The 16,688-nt window shown below is 39.5% G+C and overlaps 3 protein-coding genes across 3 annotated transcripts; 2 read left to right on the top strand and 1 right to left on the bottom strand.

Moving 5' to 3' along the window:
- Positions 1-1,026: 1,026 nt before the first annotated feature.
- nkx6.3 (NK6 homeobox 3) lies at positions 1,027-3,526 on the bottom strand. Its single transcript, XM_026188134.1, has 3 exons — positions 2,895-3,526; positions 2,149-2,318; positions 1,027-1,780 (listed from the first exon to the last, which is right to left on the bottom strand). The coding sequence occupies exons 1-3, from the start codon at positions 3,307-3,309 to the stop codon at positions 1,550-1,552; spliced, it is 816 nt and encodes a 271-aa protein (XP_026043919.1). The 5' UTR covers positions 3,310-3,526; the 3' UTR covers positions 1,027-1,549.
- A 3,153-nt stretch (positions 3,527-6,679) lies between these two features.
- LOC113034186 (E3 ubiquitin-protein ligase NEURL3-like) lies at positions 6,680-8,572 on the top strand. Its single transcript, XM_026188576.1, has 4 exons — positions 6,680-6,737; positions 7,428-7,937; positions 8,066-8,209; positions 8,325-8,572. The coding sequence occupies exons 1-4, from the start codon at positions 6,680-6,682 to the stop codon at positions 8,486-8,488; spliced, it is 876 nt and encodes a 291-aa protein (XP_026044361.1). The 3' UTR covers positions 8,489-8,572.
- Positions 8,573-10,939: 2,367 nt separating this feature from the next.
- Positions 10,940-12,730, top strand: LOC113033335 (E3 ubiquitin-protein ligase NEURL3-like). Its single transcript, XM_026187031.1, has 4 exons — positions 10,940-10,997; positions 11,657-12,166; positions 12,301-12,450; positions 12,570-12,730. The coding sequence occupies exons 1-4, from the start codon at positions 10,940-10,942 to the stop codon at positions 12,728-12,730; spliced, it is 879 nt and encodes a 292-aa protein (XP_026042816.1).
- The last annotated feature ends 3,958 nt before the right edge of the window (positions 12,731-16,688 follow it).

The raw sequence follows: 16,688 nt of genomic DNA, 5'->3' as shown, positions 1-16,688 counted from the left end.
ACCAAAATATGTTTTTCAGAATAAAAGACTTGGAGCCACCTCTGTCACTTTGACACTCAGATAAGAACAATCACATTTTTGACTGTTCGTGTACGTGACTGATGTGAGGCTGAGCATGTAGGAGTTGGGTATTTTGTACTGGCACACTGAGGTGTGAGAGGAGCTGGTCGGACTGGTTAGCAACGCAGCGAACAAGCTCCAATTGAAAAATGAAATTTGGTGGTCAGAGAAGGAATTCTCTCACCCACACATGGAGTCTGAACTTGTGTGCCAGACCAAAACACATCTTTCTTAACACTTGCAAGAACAACTACCTTTTTTTCAGACTTTTCTTTGAAGCAAAATGTGATTGTCTTAGCGGCGTTCCCATGCTTTTGTTCGGACACAGTCATCAGACCTTATATCCTGTCAGCTGGATAAACCACAGCCAGCTTCAAGTCACTGAGCCTAAATGGTGACCAAGCTGCTCTGCTGGTATTGATTTGAAGTTGAAATGGGTTGCAGAGGTCATTGTCTTCAATTAAGCCCCACCACACTAGTAAATCACACTAGAATTGACCTTTGACCTTCTTTAGCTTTTGTGCCTTTGCTTTGGCCCCTTTAACCAGCTACCACATCAGCATAACTCAAGACCCAAATTGTCTACATTTAAGTTTGATTTTTCACATTACAAAAGACAAAAAAGACATGTCTGATAAATAATTAATTATAATTTAATGTGCACAGTAATGTTTTTTTATATCATACACCTTGATATTTTTACAGTGTGGTTAAAAAGTAAGTATGAGTACAAAGCAAAGTCAAAGACCTGGATTTGAGCCAACTTCAAGCTAAAATGTAATTAAAGCAAACAAACTGTAGACGATTAAAACACTTTACAGCACGTCAGCACTGTCTGCTTACCTTTTATTGTTCCGGCCACACCCCCACCCCCACTTTTAAAAAGTCTACCTTTCTAGTTTGTTGGAAACCGTATACGTTAGAATGCGTGTCATATGATCACGCATTCTCTTCTCTGGCCTTTTTGTAACGATCACGGAAAATCTCCTTGTTCTTGGAAATTATACTCAAAAGTAAATTCAGAAAATTCACACTGCCTTTTAATTTTAGCGTCTACTTTAGGGGCGAAGGCTCTGTGATCTTAGTGTTTTATGGTATATAGAGTTTACTAAAGCATTTCGACAGCATTATGCAAGTCACACAAGGATTTAGAAGAGCTTTATTTTGAAATACGCATAACTGAAAACGACCCAGCTGTTCAAAATTGGAGTGCAGGAATAACTTAAGGTTACTTTCTGTGACATAAGTAACTGTGTAACAAGTCAGAGATATCGATTTTTTTACAGTAACTTTTTAAAGACTCTGCGTCAGTTCGACCTTTTAATGTTTTTTGTCGGGCCTTTTCCGATCATGCGAAACAGCTCAGCAGTTAAACGTATTGCAAACTAGTTTGAAATTTATTACAGCATGCATATGTGCTGAGAGAGTTTTATGCCTGTACGTGTGTCTCTGTGTGTGCCTGTGTAGCCTATAGCCTGCAGGAAGTGCATCAGATGTGGTGCGGCCCGAGGCGAAGGACAGAGAAAGCCCTGCGGTGTTTGCGCAGCAGCAATCGGATCTTATCGTCGTCAGAGTCGGGGTCTAGAGGCTTGTTGTACTCCTCGTCCTCCACCTCATTCTCCGAGGCCTCTCCGGCCGGCCCCGAGTGGTTGGTCTGTGTGGAGCTGGGCTCAGAGGCGCTCTTCTTCCTCCACTTGGTGCGCCGGTTCTGAAACCAAACCTGAAAACACACAACGCACGGGGGAGTTGTCATCTAACTCCTGTAGACCGGAGCCCTGCAGCTTATCGAGTATTCTTTTAAGCATTGTGTTACGTGAAAAGGTATGGAAAAATAATCTGTGTCCCCATTTCTGCTTGAGGGTGAGTATGTGCTGGTATATGATCTGCAGATTTCTATCGCTGCACTTGAATTTACACACGACATGTATGCTTTTTTTATGTGGCAGCTTTCAAAACAAGTCAACACTACTGGGTATAAAAAACAAATATACCACAAGGAATATATATCAGTGGAACTGTCGAACACACACAAAAATAAAAATCTTATTTACACTCATCTCAAATGTAAGCAGATTCTGGCGACGTTACCTTGACTTGTGATTCAGTCATTCCCAGAGAATAAGCCAGTCTCGCTCTCTCTGGCCCTGCCAAATACTTTGTCTGCTCAAAAGTTTTCTCCAGAGCAAATATCTGATGTCCACTAAATGTCGGCCTGGTGTGTTTTTTCCTGCTGGACATCTCCCCAAGAGGACCACTGCCTGAAAAAAATAAAAAATAAAAACACATTACAGGAAACGGATGTATGACACAGGACTGAATTTCTGCCTGAAATGCCACAGCATTTTGGCTCATTGCTCAGGGAAAAAAATGACCACATATATATTTCCCTCATAGACTGCATGTATTTGTTGTTTATACACTGAACCGAAGTAAAATGTCTCCATTTGTGAATTAAATGAAACATAATTTTTCAATCATCTACATAATTGAATGAAATCTTTTGAATGAATATTTGACATGTTTATTAAATAAATTGTTTTTAAAAGATCTGTTTGTATTTTCCTTTAGTCTGCACAACCTCTAATAAACAACAGATTGTTACATAAATGGATTTTCAAGGTTTTAATACAAAAAGAGAGAAAAAGTTTTAGTCATATCAAAAATCTAACCTCGAGTCTGAACTCAATAGATAACAAGTTTATAACAGATCTGATTCTGAAATTTGTGTATTTACTGGATAATGTTTCCATTTTTAAAGTGGAAGATCAGAGTGTGATGACAGTGCTGAGGAGCTGCTGCTGCTGCTGAGCCCGCTCTGCAGTATTTAGACTCACTGTTGGTGCACTGCTGCCTCCCTCCTCTCCACTCACAGCTGCTTTCTGCCCAGCAGTTTACACTGCGACTCTTCATCGGGCACTCAGCGCCGGGTTTGGAGAAGCCGCCCAGTGAGGAATTGTAGTCTCGATTGTAGTACATGGAAGTGCTGGTGACAGAGGGGCTGAACCCCCCCATGCTGGAGTATCCGGGCAGCAGGGTGGCGGTGCCCGAGGAGCCCACCCCGACCATGGAGCGGCTCAGGATGTCACTGATGCCATGAGGCGTCCCTGGCTGCAGCTGGCTGTTCAGGCCCGGGCTGAGCTTGTAGAAGGAGTTGGGCATTGAGTACTGGCACACTGGTGCCTTGATGTCTGAGGGGAACTGGTTGAGGCTGTTGTTAAACAGGAAAGACCCCTGGATGTTTGGATCCATGGGAAGTCTGGTAACTCTTCCTCTAGGTCTTATCAACACATCCAATGAGATCCAAGTAGAAAAAGATATTTGGTGGCCAAAGAACGAGCTCTCTCACCAGCAGATGAGGTCGGAGTTTGGTACCACACCCTCTGTCTCCAGATAGTCAAACAATTAGGAACACGAGCAGCAAAGTCTCTGATCTTTGTCAAAGTTGCCACCACATCCGAAAAATAAACTTCACTCGCACATTTGATTTCTTCTTATCCACAGCTTGGCATGTGATAGCTCCATATCTGAAGTCTCCTGCGAGTCCTCTGGACACGGATTTTAGTGTTCTCCGAAAGACATATGCCTCCCGCTGGCTCCCTCCTCAGAAATCATAAATAAGCAGTATCTGGAAATGGAGTGGCACCTTGATAAAGATAGGCCACATTAGAATGCAGCTTGGGATTGGCCTGGGTCTCGCAGCATTAATGCCATTCTATTGGCTCCTCGGTGAAAGCCAAGCCTTTTATTGGAAGGCAGCAGATTAATAGCGTTTTGAACAGGTGGAGTGGGAACAAGTTGATTTTTTGATGGCCTGCCATGTGTGAGTGCAGCTGGAGTGAAGAGGAGGAGTGGAGGAAGGGTTCCCCTGTTTCCTAGTTTGATAGCAGAACAGTCCAGTTTTGTATATAGAAAATGTTAAATGTTTGTTGTATATTATATAATTATAAAATGAAAAACTAAACATAAAGACTTGGTTTACAGATAGACATTCTTAAATCTGTGATGTGTGAGGATTTGGTCTATCATTATTTATTTTCCTCTTTCCTATTCCTATTTATAAATCTATTTACCTCCACCGAGGCATTATCAGAAAGGTGATCAATCTAAGCACCACCCTTAGTCAAATATATACTCACTGGCCACTTCATTAAGTACACCTCTACAACTGCTGGTTAATACAAATATCTAACAGCCAGTTACCAGGCAGCAACTCAGTGAACTGAAGCATGTAGATCCGAGTAAGACAATCTGTTCAAAGCAAGTATTGAAATGGAGAAGAAAGATGATTTACATGAGTTTTGAGGCTTTTGAGGCTGGTTCTGAGGGAGTCTCTTCCTGTTAAAATGCCATTTTCCTTCCCACAGTCACCAAGTGCTTGCTCATAAGTAGGTTGTTTTATTGTTGGGGTTTTCTCTGTATTATCGTGAGGTCTTTATAAAGCACCTAGAGGCAACTGTTTTTGTGATTTGGTGCCATAGAAATGAAACGGGATTGAACTGAATTGCCAGTATAAGATTCTGCTGAGACATTTGGTCAGAATTTGGCATGAAAACAAAATGAAACCATGGATCCATCCTGGCTTCTTGTTGTTGGTAGGATATTTTCTTGGTTTTGAACCCCTTAGTGCCAAGTGACATGATTTAAACTCCACAGCCTACCTGAGTGTTGTTATTCACAACATTTGTTCCTTTATAACCACAGTACACACATGTTCTGGTGGGTGTCACAGAGCTCAAATAATCTCAAACTGGTTTCTTGAACATGAAAATGAGTTCACTGTACTCACTTGGCCCCCGTAGTCACCAGATTTCATTTTAATAGAACACCTTTGACATGTGGTGGAACAGGAGCTTTGCATCAAGGATGCACAGAAACGATGTTGCTGCAGATTTGACAGTGTGGGCCAAAATCTCTGAAGAACATTTTTAGCACCTTGTTGAATTAGGACACTGAGAATTAAGGGAGGAAAAAAAATGCAGTAAAGTTGCTCCTGTGGCCCAGCATCTTACAGAGTTTTACTTTAATTTGTCGCACATCTATATCTTTAATCTCTTTAAACAAAATGTGTCTTACACAGAGTTGTCAGGCAAAGGACATTGGTTAAATTAAATGCCATATTCACTGGCAAAATCTCATTTCTTATTTTATTTATCAGTGTAATAATGTGTCATGTAATCCACTCTGTTTTTGCACATTAACAAACTATTGAGGAGGACAGGCAACTGTGTCATTTAACTATGTGGCATAAAAAAAAACCCCATCAGATTTTATAATCATGCAAATGAATTGTTGTGATTTATATTAGAGTTATTCTGTGGACTTGTTTCTGGGAAACAGCAGCAGCACAGTGGCTGCTTTGAAAAGAGTTAATGACTCAGGCAGACCTTGGTTTCTGTGTTGCAATAGCTTTAGCACAATTTCCTCACCCATTATCATGTAGGTTAAACATGTCCTGTGGGAGGACTATTTCCGGCCTCATATCTGGACTTTTCTTTTTCGTGTTTCTTGGAATTTCTTTAACTATTTGATTACAGTTTAATAATAAACCTTTATGTAAACTTACAGATATCAGGTTATGACTTTTATTATTTGTATTTTTTTGTTTTTTAAATAAAGTACTCAATGCTTTAAGTGCATGACATATAGAAAGTATTGCATTCTTAACCCAATAGGCGCAAAATACAAGTTGAATGACATAATTAGTGCACACAACACGCTCTTCTCATTTCACAATCAGTTTTACACGTTGGAACACATCGCTGCTTTTACGTACAGTCTATCAGTGACGAAATGTTGGGATTTTCTTGGGAAAAGGGAGAGAGCTGGTAAATTTCCGAACGTCATGATCTCACAGCTGTTACAAGCTATAATTTCGTCCTGTCACGGGACCTGAGCAGCCAATCATAGCGCCTGTAGAGGGCGACACATCCGCTTTAGAGATTAATCACAACCAGCCAGAGATGTGTAATGAAGCGTCACGTGCTTTCATTGCAGGCATGTCTAGATTCTCCTTTAAGTTCACACTCACAGTCATTCCGGAAATAATATGTTTGATATGGTGAAAAATTTCCATGATGCAAATCTTAAAACAAGATAATATAATTGGTATTTAATGTGTTTAATGGGAAGGAGGCTGCACTGCATTTCTGATAGAAACAGCAGTGAGTGCAGCATGTTAAGTGAAGAAAACGATACTGAAAAATCTTTTTGAGACAGTGATACAGGACCAAACACATTCTTATTCGTCATGAACATTGTCTTTTGTCCTAAGCCACAAAATAATTACAGATAATGAAAATGAAACTAGTTGCACGTGAGCAGAATTCACACAAATCATAATGTGTCTGTGTGCTTTTTTGTTTGAACTTTTACTCCAAAGGTCAGTACCTAAAAAGAAATCACGAGACAAACAGTAATCTATGGGGGAAAAAAACCAAAAAACTACCCTGGTCTTTTTTTTTTCGGGGGGGATTTTAGGTGAATTTCCAAAGTATGGCTCCTCCCTCACTCCCGTCCGTCCCACTTCTTTAACTTGTCATGCTGGAATTGTTTCTGTTTCCAAACCACATGTGCTCCAGACCAACACACAGACGCGATCACATCTTCTATTCAGACGCATATGAGAAATATTACTTATCTCTTCAGGATGGTGAAGGAGAGCAACAACACGAACTCCGGTAAGTCCTTATAGAGAATTTGATGCATAAAAAGCAACAAGAAAAAGTTGTAATTGATTTTACTAAATGAAAGAGCAATGCAAATTCAATTTCACATGTTAGTAGCATTTTTTTTTTCTTTTTGTGTGTAAAAGATATTTTCTAAACTGTTGATTAAGAAATGTTTTATGGCTGTGGCACCACTGCAGATAAGAGAGGGAGAACAGAAAGTTTATATTTTACAGGAAATGGTCTGCTTGTTACTGATGAAGGTATACACAATAACTGTGTGAGTCACACCTGCAAGATAAATCTTTGAAACTGCAGACGAAGCTGACTGCAACTCACCGTTGACAGATAGATGAGGCAACTTGTAGAGTTCGCTTTAAGCTTAAGGTTACTAAGCGTGGATGAAACTTCATGTACTAGTCAAAAGTGAACACTCTTGAACTACTATATTAGTTACGTTAACATGATTTAAAGTATAATTACTAATACATAGATCAAATATTAACAAATAAAATTTCACAAGAATGTTTTGTTAAAGTAAATGATCACACTCACACAGCTTGAATCTGACTGATGATAGATCATAGAACCTGTTAATTAACCATTAAATGCAAGTATATTGTTACAGTAGTGATTTTCATTTACTAAACCATGTTCTGCCTGTAAAATAATTTGTTGTGTTTGTGTTTTTATTCTTTGTAGTTCTCCAATCAGAGGTGTCACACAGATGCAGTCTGCTCTGTCTCGGTCCTCTGAACTTCCACCGTCAGGCTGTGGGAGAAAAGATCTGCCTGAGTCATGGAGGTCGACTTGCAGAGAAGACTGAGGCCACGTTCAAGAATGGGCTGGTGTTCAGCAGCCGTCCAGTGAGAGTCCAGGAGAGGATTCGTCTGAGAGTGCAGAGGGATTCACTCATCTGGGATGGAGCTCTGCGTGTGGGCTTTACCAACGTGCCACCCTCAGCCAGATCTCTACCTTTGCCCTGCATGGCCATTCCTAACCTCACTGACAAGCCTGGACACTGGGCTGTTCCACTGGATGAATCTGTTTGTGAAGCAGGTTCAGAGCTGGAGTTTTGGGTTTCTCGTGGTGGCAGCATATACGTAGCTGTCAACAACAGGCCGTGTAAGAAGCTAACAGGAGTGAACCTCAGCCAGCCGCTGTGGGCCATGATAGACATCTACGGGCAGACGTGCTCCATTTTGCTCCTAGGCAAGTTCACTAGAACCACAGTTATATTTGCCTTACAGCAGCTTTTCTTGGTGTCCAAAGGCACAGCATGCTCTGACAGTGATAAATGTCTGAATGCCTATTAAAACATTTTTTTCTCTTTGCTGCAGGTTCAGAGAAACGTGAGCTGTTTTGCTCTAGAAGATCGTGTCCTCCACCTGAATCTCTCACTTCACTTGCTGGTTCAGTTTCTGATGTTTCAGACTTCACTGATGATGACTGCATCTCCTGTCTTGACACAGAAGTCCCAACAGGTAAAAAGAGTTCCTTTAAACATTGCTGATTTCAGTTGCACATTTCACACAGAGTGTGGTCTCATTTCCTGATGTCACATTTTTCTAATTCAGGATCTCTCTCTTCTGCTCACAGATATAACCTGTGCGGTGTGCATGGTGAAAGAGGCCAGAATCACACTGCCGTGTGGCCACCGGTGTTTATGTAGACACTGCAACTCCAGAGTTTTTCAGGAGTTTGGCACCTGCCCGCTGTGTCGACACAAGATCAGAGCTCCATCGGCAGAGGAGCTGGTCTGAGCTCCGAGACAGAAGCCAGAAATCACCAAAGAGAAGTTACAGAGTGACTGTAACAGTGAAAATACTGCACTAAATGCAAAATATGCTGCTATTTCTATATTATTTATAATGATAACTTTGTCTGTACAGCGTACTTTTCTACCTCGATGTAAATCTTAAAGCAGTGTTGTATTTTTGTCTAAAAATTGTAATGTGTTGATGGTAAAAAAGATAAACTCTTTTATGTTTTAAGGGTTAAAAATAACCTCAAAAACAATATTTTTCAATGAAGCGTGTTTTGGAAAAGAAGCATCTGTCTACAGCTCATATCTCTACAGTCAGGAATGAGCGGACGTGAAAATAAATGTTGGTTTTCAGATAAGAGCAGACTGTGTGGCTGATAATAGAAAAACTACACTCCCAAATCACTGATCAGGTCATGTTGTGGCCACCAAACATAACCATAGCGATCTTAATTTAACACAAACACATTTTTTACCTTTTAATTCACAAACATGTGTTTATATAATTCTTTAAATGTGAAAGTAAATGAACCTAGTTCCATCATTACTTGATTTTTACATATTTCAATATTTATAAAATGTTTCATCAAACTAAAAATAAATAATCAGAGTGAATTATTACATAAAAGTGGTCAAAATAAACTGAAACAGCAAATATTTGTTTGCACTTTGTCCTTGAAGGCTAAAATTAACACAATCAGACATGTTTGTGCTGCCTTTGAGTTTGTGTTCAGTACTTAAAGTTGGTGTTTATGAGTAAAAACTAACAATATTAAATCAATCTGTGAACAGAAAACGTAACAACAGTAAGACCTTTGGTGTGAGCAGAAATGGGCAGTAACGCATTTAAGGTAACGTGCTTTCAAGTAATGAGTAAAGCAAGGGATTACTATTGCAAAAAAAGTAATTAGATTACTGTTACTTTCCTGTAAGCACGCTGCGTTACTAAACCGTGATTTTGTTCGCGGGAGTGTCTCGTGACAATGACGTACGAGCGTGCGACGCCCGTGGCAACAACAGATGTGTGTTGATCAGCAATGGATAATATGAAGTGTGGGAGACAGTACGGCCATCCAGCGTTTAAAGCGTGGACGTACTGACCTTACTTTGAGTTTGATTCCGTAAAAAGTGACAAAAACATTAGCTTCCACTGTACACACTGAACAGGAATGTGAAATTCACAGAGAAACCCCAGCATCCCCCCACTGACATGACCGCTGCAGCACCAGGCAAACCTCCGCCTGCTCCACTCCTGCTAAACAGGTGAAAATAGACTCAAGAGTGACAGGACTTAGTGCCACTGAATCTTTGATTCTATTTATTTATTGTTGTGTTTTACTTGCATCTATTTGAAAGAGTGAATATAAACACAAAAAAATAATTTTATTTTATATGCTGGAATATGCAGAAAGTAGGTTAAAAAAATGTCTCCAAGTCAAAGACTTGCATGTATAATTTTTGCTTAATGCAATATGCATAAAGTTAAAAGATTAAAACTAATAAAACAATTTTTAAAAGAGACTTTTTCACTTGATTCAATTTTATATGATGGATTTTGCAGAATAAATAGAATTGGGATAAAATGTCTATTGCTTTATTAGATATTCAAGTTGTGTAACTAAGTAATAAAGTAAATAATTACTTTTGAAAAAAAGTAACCAGTAAAGTAACAGGATTACTTTCAGTAGTCACTAATTAGTAACTAATTACTATTTTCAAGTAACTTGACCAACACTGGTCTTTAGGTTTCCTGATGTCTTCATTTAGCTGATATTGGCGCTCCAACACACCCAACTGTGAACACAAGTTAAAATTTAGATGACCATAAATGTTGGTATGTCCACTGTAACAAAGAGCTCAAAAAAGCCCCAAATTCAGGACTCCGAACTCTTGGAAAAATTCCAAATTCAAAAACTTTAAATCCAGACGATGGTCGTTTCAATCATTTTGTGGATTCAAACCATTCAGGAGGAGCAGAGGATGCCTGAAATCCAAAAAACTGGCAAAAGATCTACAACATGTATAAAATAGAAGAAAAGTTCAAACTTGAATTCAAAAGGGGAATAAAAGAAAATTAGAACGACAGCAGCAATACGTCACTACTGAAAGAACAACACAGGAAATAGGAGAAGCCACAGAGGTGGTACAGATGATTAAATAATTAAAATAATTTTCTCAAACCAAGGTGGAGAATCTGACGAAACTAACAAGGGTGCAAAGAACATTGGAATAAAAAAATAAAAGAGGAAATGACTAATAATCAAATCACCAAATTATGTTATTGTTCACATCAGGTAATTTTCCAAACTTTGGTGCCTCCCTCTGTCCCTCCCCATTCCCTTTACTGGTGATGCTGGGCGTGTGTTCATACTTCACGTACTTCATCATTCAAAGGTAGTTAACACTCATGACTTGATGACTCTCAACCTCATCATCCATCAGGACTCGCATGACAAGATTTATTTGCACCTTCAAGATGGCAAGAGAAAGTAAGAACAAGAACGCTGGTCAGTCTTTACAGAGAATTTTATATCTTAGTTTGATAAAGGAATCATTATCAAGATGATGTTTGGTTGCAAAAATCAACTTACAGCAGCTCATTTCATTCTTTTACAGAAACATCATATAAAAACAAGACAATGCAAAAGTAAACATTGAAAAACAGCAAAGTGCCATAAAGCAAGTGATTAGCAAATGAGTTCAAAGACAGAGTGCTAATAATGAGCTGCACACTGAAGTTTCTTATAAAAAGAAACTAGAAGCTTTGTTTCTTTGGAAATTAAAATCTTTCCAATGATGATAAAACACAGAAAACAAATCAACACAGGCCATCTAGTGGACTGAGACGGCAACACAGACTTCACCAAACAAACACTGCAATCTCCAGCACTGAATTTCTCAGCTTGGATGAAGTCCAGACCAAACAAGCTTCTTTGTGAAACCACAGCAGTTTTCTGTTTACATGTTTATCTATTTCTAGACTATTAAGAGGAAACTTTGGCTTTAAATGTATTATTAAATATGAAGCAATAACTTTGATATGTAGCTTCTTTTAATTAAGTAAATGTGATATGTCACCTACCTGAAAAATGTGCAGTTAAAAAATCTTGAATAAATCTTAGGACACAGACATGGTTTCATATGTTTCCATTTTCTATCTTTGTAGTTCTTCAGTCAGAGGTGTCACACAGATGCAGCTCACGCTGTCTTGGTCCTCTGACCTTCCACAATCAGGCTGTGGGAGAAAAGGTCCGCTTGAGTCATGGAGGTCGACTCGCAGAGAAGACTGAGAACACCTTCAAGAATGGGCTGGTGTTCAGCAACCGTCCAGTGAAGATCCAGGAGAAGATTCATCTGAGAGTGCAGAGGGATTCGACCAACTGGGATGGAGCTCTGCGTGTGGGCTTTACCACTGTGCCACCCTCAAGCAGATCTCTACCCCTGCCCTGCATGGCCATCCCCAACCTCACTGACAAGCCTGGACACTGGGCTGTGCCTGTAAATGAATCCTACTGCCAAGCAGGTTCAGAGCTGAAGTTTTGGGTTTCTCATGGTGGCAGCATATACGTAGCTGTCAGCAACAGGCGGTATAAGTGGCTGACAGGAGTGGACCTCAGCCAGCCTCTGTGGGCCACGATAGACGTCTACGGCCAGACGTGCTCCATTTTACTCCTAGGCAAGTTCAACTACAGTTATATTTGCCTTACAGCAGGTTTTTCCTGTTCTGTGAAGGCACAGCAATTCCCATGTTCTGACAGCGATAAATGTTGTCTGAATGACTTTTAAAATATTATTTTCTCTGTGCTGCAGGCTCAGAGAAAAAAGATCTATTTTGTACCAAAAGATCCTGTCCTGCACCTGAACCCCTCACCTCACCTGATGCTTATAGCCACTTTGGTTCAGTTTCGGACTTCAGTTGTGATGACTGCATCTCCTGTCTTGACATGAAAATGCCAGGAGGTGAAAACAGTCCCTTCAAAAGTCGCTATCTGATTTCAGTTGCACATTTCACACAGAGTGTGGTCTCATTTCCTGATGTCACATTTTTCTAATTCAGGATCTCTCTCTTCTGCTCACAGATATAACCTGTGTGGTGTGCATGGTGAAGGAGGCCAGAATCACACTGCCGTGTGGCCACCGGTGTTTATGTAAACACTGCAACTCCAGAGTTTTTCAGGAGTTTGGCACCTGCCCGCTGTGTCGACACAAGATCAGAGCTTCATCAGCTCTGATCTTGTGAGTAGTGGTGTGTTTCAAGTCTGGTCTGAGCTCCTAGACAGAAGCCAGAAATCACCAAAGAGAAGTTACAGAGTGACTGTTACAGTGAAAATACTGCACTAAATGCAAAATCTGCTGCTATTTCTATATTATTTATAATGATAACTTTGTCTGTACAGTGCACTTTTCTACCTCGATGCAAATCTTAAAGCAGTGTTGTATTTTTGTATGTCTGAAAATTGTAATGTGTTGATGGTAAAAAACATAAACTCTATTATGTTTTAAGGGTACATGCTGTAACAAAACCCTCAAAAACAATTTTTTTCAGTGAAGTGTGTTTAGGAAAAGAAGCATCTGTCTACAGCTCATATCTCTACAGTCAGGAATGAGCGGAAGTAAAAATAAATGTTGGTTTTCAGATAAGAGCAGACTGTGTGGCTGATTGTAAGAACAGAAATGTGCTACAATGTGTTCATTTCCAAACGTGCATTTGTGTTTGCACGTAGGAAGAATAATGATGCAAATATGCATAAAAAAATTACACTCTCAAATCACTGATCAGGTCATGTTGTTGTCACCAAACATTACCCTTTATCCTTTAACATTTTTACCCTTTAATCCACAAATATACGTTTATATGAAATCCACTTGTCCACTCTGGTGCTATGTGCGCTGGTGTGTTGACCTCCTAACTATAATAAGAACTTTATACAAGACTTTTCTGAATTCTTGGCTGGTGTTCTACCAAAATATGACAGTGTTTTAATCATACGAGATTTTAATATTCATATTTGCTGTTTAGATACCCCACTGACCAATGATTTTTTTAAACCTTATAGACTCCTTTAATCTTGTCCAGTCAGTCAAAGGCCCAACTCACGAACGCGGTCATACCCTGGTTCTCGTACTCTCTTACGGCCTATCAGTCACTGACACTGAAATCTGTAATATACATTTTTCGGACCACATGCCTGTCCTATTTGAGTTTCCCTTTTCAGGTCAGCCTGGTAGATCTGTTGTGCCCAAGCTCCGATCTTGCACGATTAATTCAAATACAGCAGATCGCTTTGCCCATTCCTACAAAAATCTAAATCCGGCATCACCTACTGACAGTACCACTCATTCGACCACTGATAGTCTGCTTTCCTTGTTCAGCTCAGCTTGTCTGGAAATACTGGATTCCATTGCTCCTTGTACCACTAGGTATCTAAAACCTAAAACCCAACCGTGGTTAAATAATGACACCAGGGAATGCAGACGGGCATGTAGAAAAGCGGAAAGAAAATGGAAAAAATACCATCTCCAAGTGTCGTTTGAGGCACTTAGAGAATCCCTGTCAAGTTGCCAGAAAGTTGTAAGAGCAGCTAAAATAAAATACTTTTCCAAGATCGTGTCCAACAACTGTCATAAACCTCGGATTTAATTTGGTATTATAAACTCAGTTCTTAATCCTCCCACTGCTGATCCTCATATAGCAGTGAACATAAGTTGGAATCTAATGAAATTCTTCATTAATAAAATTGTAGATATTAGATCCCACATTATTCCTCCCATTTCTGACCCAGGTGTTTATACTCCAACCTTGGCTGTTTTTGATCACTTCGAGCCAGTATCCCTTTCATTACTTAATGAAGTTGTCAGAAACTTGAGACCTTCAAAATGTACCCTGGATATCATTCCACCTAGGTTACTGAAAGATGTTTTTTGACACTGCTGGTACATGTCTGCTTTCTATTGTCAATAGCAGTCTTCAGTCTGGGTCTGTTCCCTCTGATTCTAAACATGCTGTGGTGGAACCCATCCTTAAAAAGCAGAATCTGGACTCAACAGTTCTATCAAATTACCGCCCAATCTCTAAATTGTCCTTTTTGTCAAAAGTGCTGGAGAAAATTGTCCCTCCAGACCTTCTTAGAATAACATGACATTGGCATAGCACTGAAACCGCTCTTTTAAAAGTTTCTAATGACCTTTTAACTTTTACCGACTCTGGAGATTCTGCTATTTTAATATTATTAGACCTCAGTGCTGCTTTCGACACAGTAGATCACAGGATTCTTATCTCTCGACTGGAACAATGTGCCGGAATTAAAGGGCTTACTTTGGAATGGTTTAAATCCTACTTATCTAATCGTACTTTCTCTGTTAGATTCAGAGACACATTGTCTCCAAAGAGGACCCTTTTTGTGGGGTCCCCCAGGGCTCTATCCTTGGTCCAATCCTTTTTTCTCCCGTTGGAATCTATTTTTAAAAAACATGGAATTTCTTTTCACTGTTATGCAGATGATTCTCAGATTAACCTTCCACTAAATGAAAATCTGTCAATCCTCTGAAGGGACTGTTTGATTGTCTAGAAGATGTCAAAGCATGGATGCCTCTAAATTTTCTAAATCTAAATGAATAGAAAACTGAGGTCATTGTCTTTGGTCCTTCTGACCATTATGACCTTGGCCCCTGAGAAAATTATAAAAAATCATTTGCAAGAAATTTAGGGGTGATTTTGACAGCAATTTAACATTTGATAAACAGATAAATAATGTAGTCAAAACCAGTTTCTTTCATCTTTGCCTAATTACAAAAGTTAAGCCCTTTCTCTGTTTCAGAGATTTTGAGAAAGCGATCCATGCCTTCATCTCATCTCGCCTCGACTTCTGTAATAGTATCTACTCTGGTTCACCTCTTCATCAATCGGTCGACTGCAGCTAGTTCAAAACGCTGCAGCACGGCTCCTAACTGGCACACGCAAGCGAGATCATATATCTCCTATACTTCCATCACTACACTGGCTGCCAGTCAGCTTTCGAACTGACTTTAAGATCTTAACACTTGTTTTTAAGTCGTTGCATGGACTAGCCCCTACACATCTTGCTGATCTCCTAACCTGGTATTCTCCCCCAAGATCCTTGAAGTCTGCAGACCAAATGCTTTTTGTTATCCCTAGGTCCAAATTAAAACATAGAGGAGACTGGGCATTTGCTGGGACTGCCCCCAAACTTTGGAATACATTGCCTTTGCATATCAGATCCTCCCCAACACTGGATACTTTTAAAAGTCGTCTAAAGACCCATTTTTAATCTCTGGCTTTTGGTTCTTCATGAGTTTGTTACTATTATTCTTTTTTTATGATTTTATTCTCTTTTTAAGGATGTTATTCTCTTCTAAAACACTATTCAGTTTTTTTATGTTTATTGCCTTGTCCATTTTATTGTACAGTACTTTGGTCAACACCTGTTGTTTTAAAAGTGCTATATAAATAAACTTGAACTCGAACTTGAACTATATAATTATTTAAATGTGAATGTTTGGATTTGGATCGAAGTCATCAGAAATGTCGATATGCCCACTTGGAAAAAGGATCCATAAAAGCCCCACATTCAGGACTCCAAACTCTCGGAAAATTCAAAACCTTTAAATCCAGGCGATGGTCCGTTTAGTCATTTTGTGGAATCAAACCATTCAGGAGGAGCAGATGAAGCCTGAAAACCAAAAAACAGGCAAAAAATCTAAAACATGGAGAGAGTGAAAAAATAAGGTTGAGGAAAGAAATGAGACTAGAGGGATAAAACAAACATGCTCAAACTTGAAATCAAAAGAAAAAACATGGAAAGGACAACATGGCAAATGGGGGAAACCACTGAGGTGGTACAGGTGAGAGAACAGCAAAACATGAGAACTTAGTGCAACAAGCAACTCCTCTTGAAAGGCCAGGGCTGTAGTCATAGGGGCGTTGTTAAAACCCCCAAAAAGTGTGTTGTACAGCTCACTCCATACCCTCTCATGTAATATATTGTTCTTGGTATGGTTTGTAAAAGGAAAGAAATAGACGACTGTTAAAACTCTGATTAAGTGACACAAAAACAAGACAATCCAAACATAAGCATTAAAAAGCTGCAAAGTGCCGTAAAGCAATTAGAGTTCAAAGAAAGAGTGCTAATAATGAGCTGCACACTGAAGTGTTAAATGATGGCGATAAGAAAAAGAAA

This window comes from Astatotilapia calliptera, chromosome 12 (assembly GCF_900246225.1).
Source record: "Astatotilapia calliptera chromosome 12, fAstCal1.2, whole genome shotgun sequence".
NCBI lineage: Eukaryota > Metazoa > Chordata > Actinopteri > Cichliformes > Cichlidae > Astatotilapia > Astatotilapia calliptera.
The sequence above is the reverse complement of the archived record's forward strand: the minus strand, read 5'-3'. Positions and strand labels throughout refer to the sequence as shown.

Bases quoted from the DNA above. Each gene is read 5' to 3' on its own strand.
- LOC113033335 (XM_026187031.1), top strand. From the start codon at position 10,940: ATGACAAGATTTATTTGCACCTTCAAGATGGCAAGAGAAAGTAAGAAC. The intron at 10,998-11,656 runs GTCAGTCTTTAC...CTATCTTTGTAG, and splicing joins AAGTAAGAACAAGAACGCTG to TTCTTCAGTCAGAGGTGTCA. The intron at 12,451-12,569 runs GTGAAAACAGTC...TTCTGCTCACAG, and splicing joins TGACATGAAAATGCCAGGAG to ATATAACCTGTGTGGTGTGC.
- nkx6.3 (XM_026188134.1), bottom strand. From the start codon at position 3,309: ATGGATCCAAACATCCAGGGGTCTTTCCTGTTTAACAACAGCCTCAAC. The intron at 2,319-2,894 runs GTGAGTCTAAAT...TATTTTTTTCAG, and splicing joins GAGGCAGCAGTGCACCAACA to GCAGTGGTCCTCTTGGGGAG. The intron at 1,781-2,148 runs GTAACGTCGCCA...GTGTGTTTTCAG, and splicing joins TGACTGAATCACAAGTCAAG to GTTTGGTTTCAGAACCGGCG.
- LOC113034186 (XM_026188576.1), top strand. From the start codon at position 6,680: ATGAGAAATATTACTTATCTCTTCAGGATGGTGAAGGAGAGCAACAAC. The intron at 6,738-7,427 runs GTAAGTCCTTAT...TATTCTTTGTAG, and splicing joins GAGCAACAACACGAACTCCG to TTCTCCAATCAGAGGTGTCA. The intron at 8,210-8,324 runs GTAAAAAGAGTT...TTCTGCTCACAG, and splicing joins TGACACAGAAGTCCCAACAG to ATATAACCTGTGCGGTGTGC.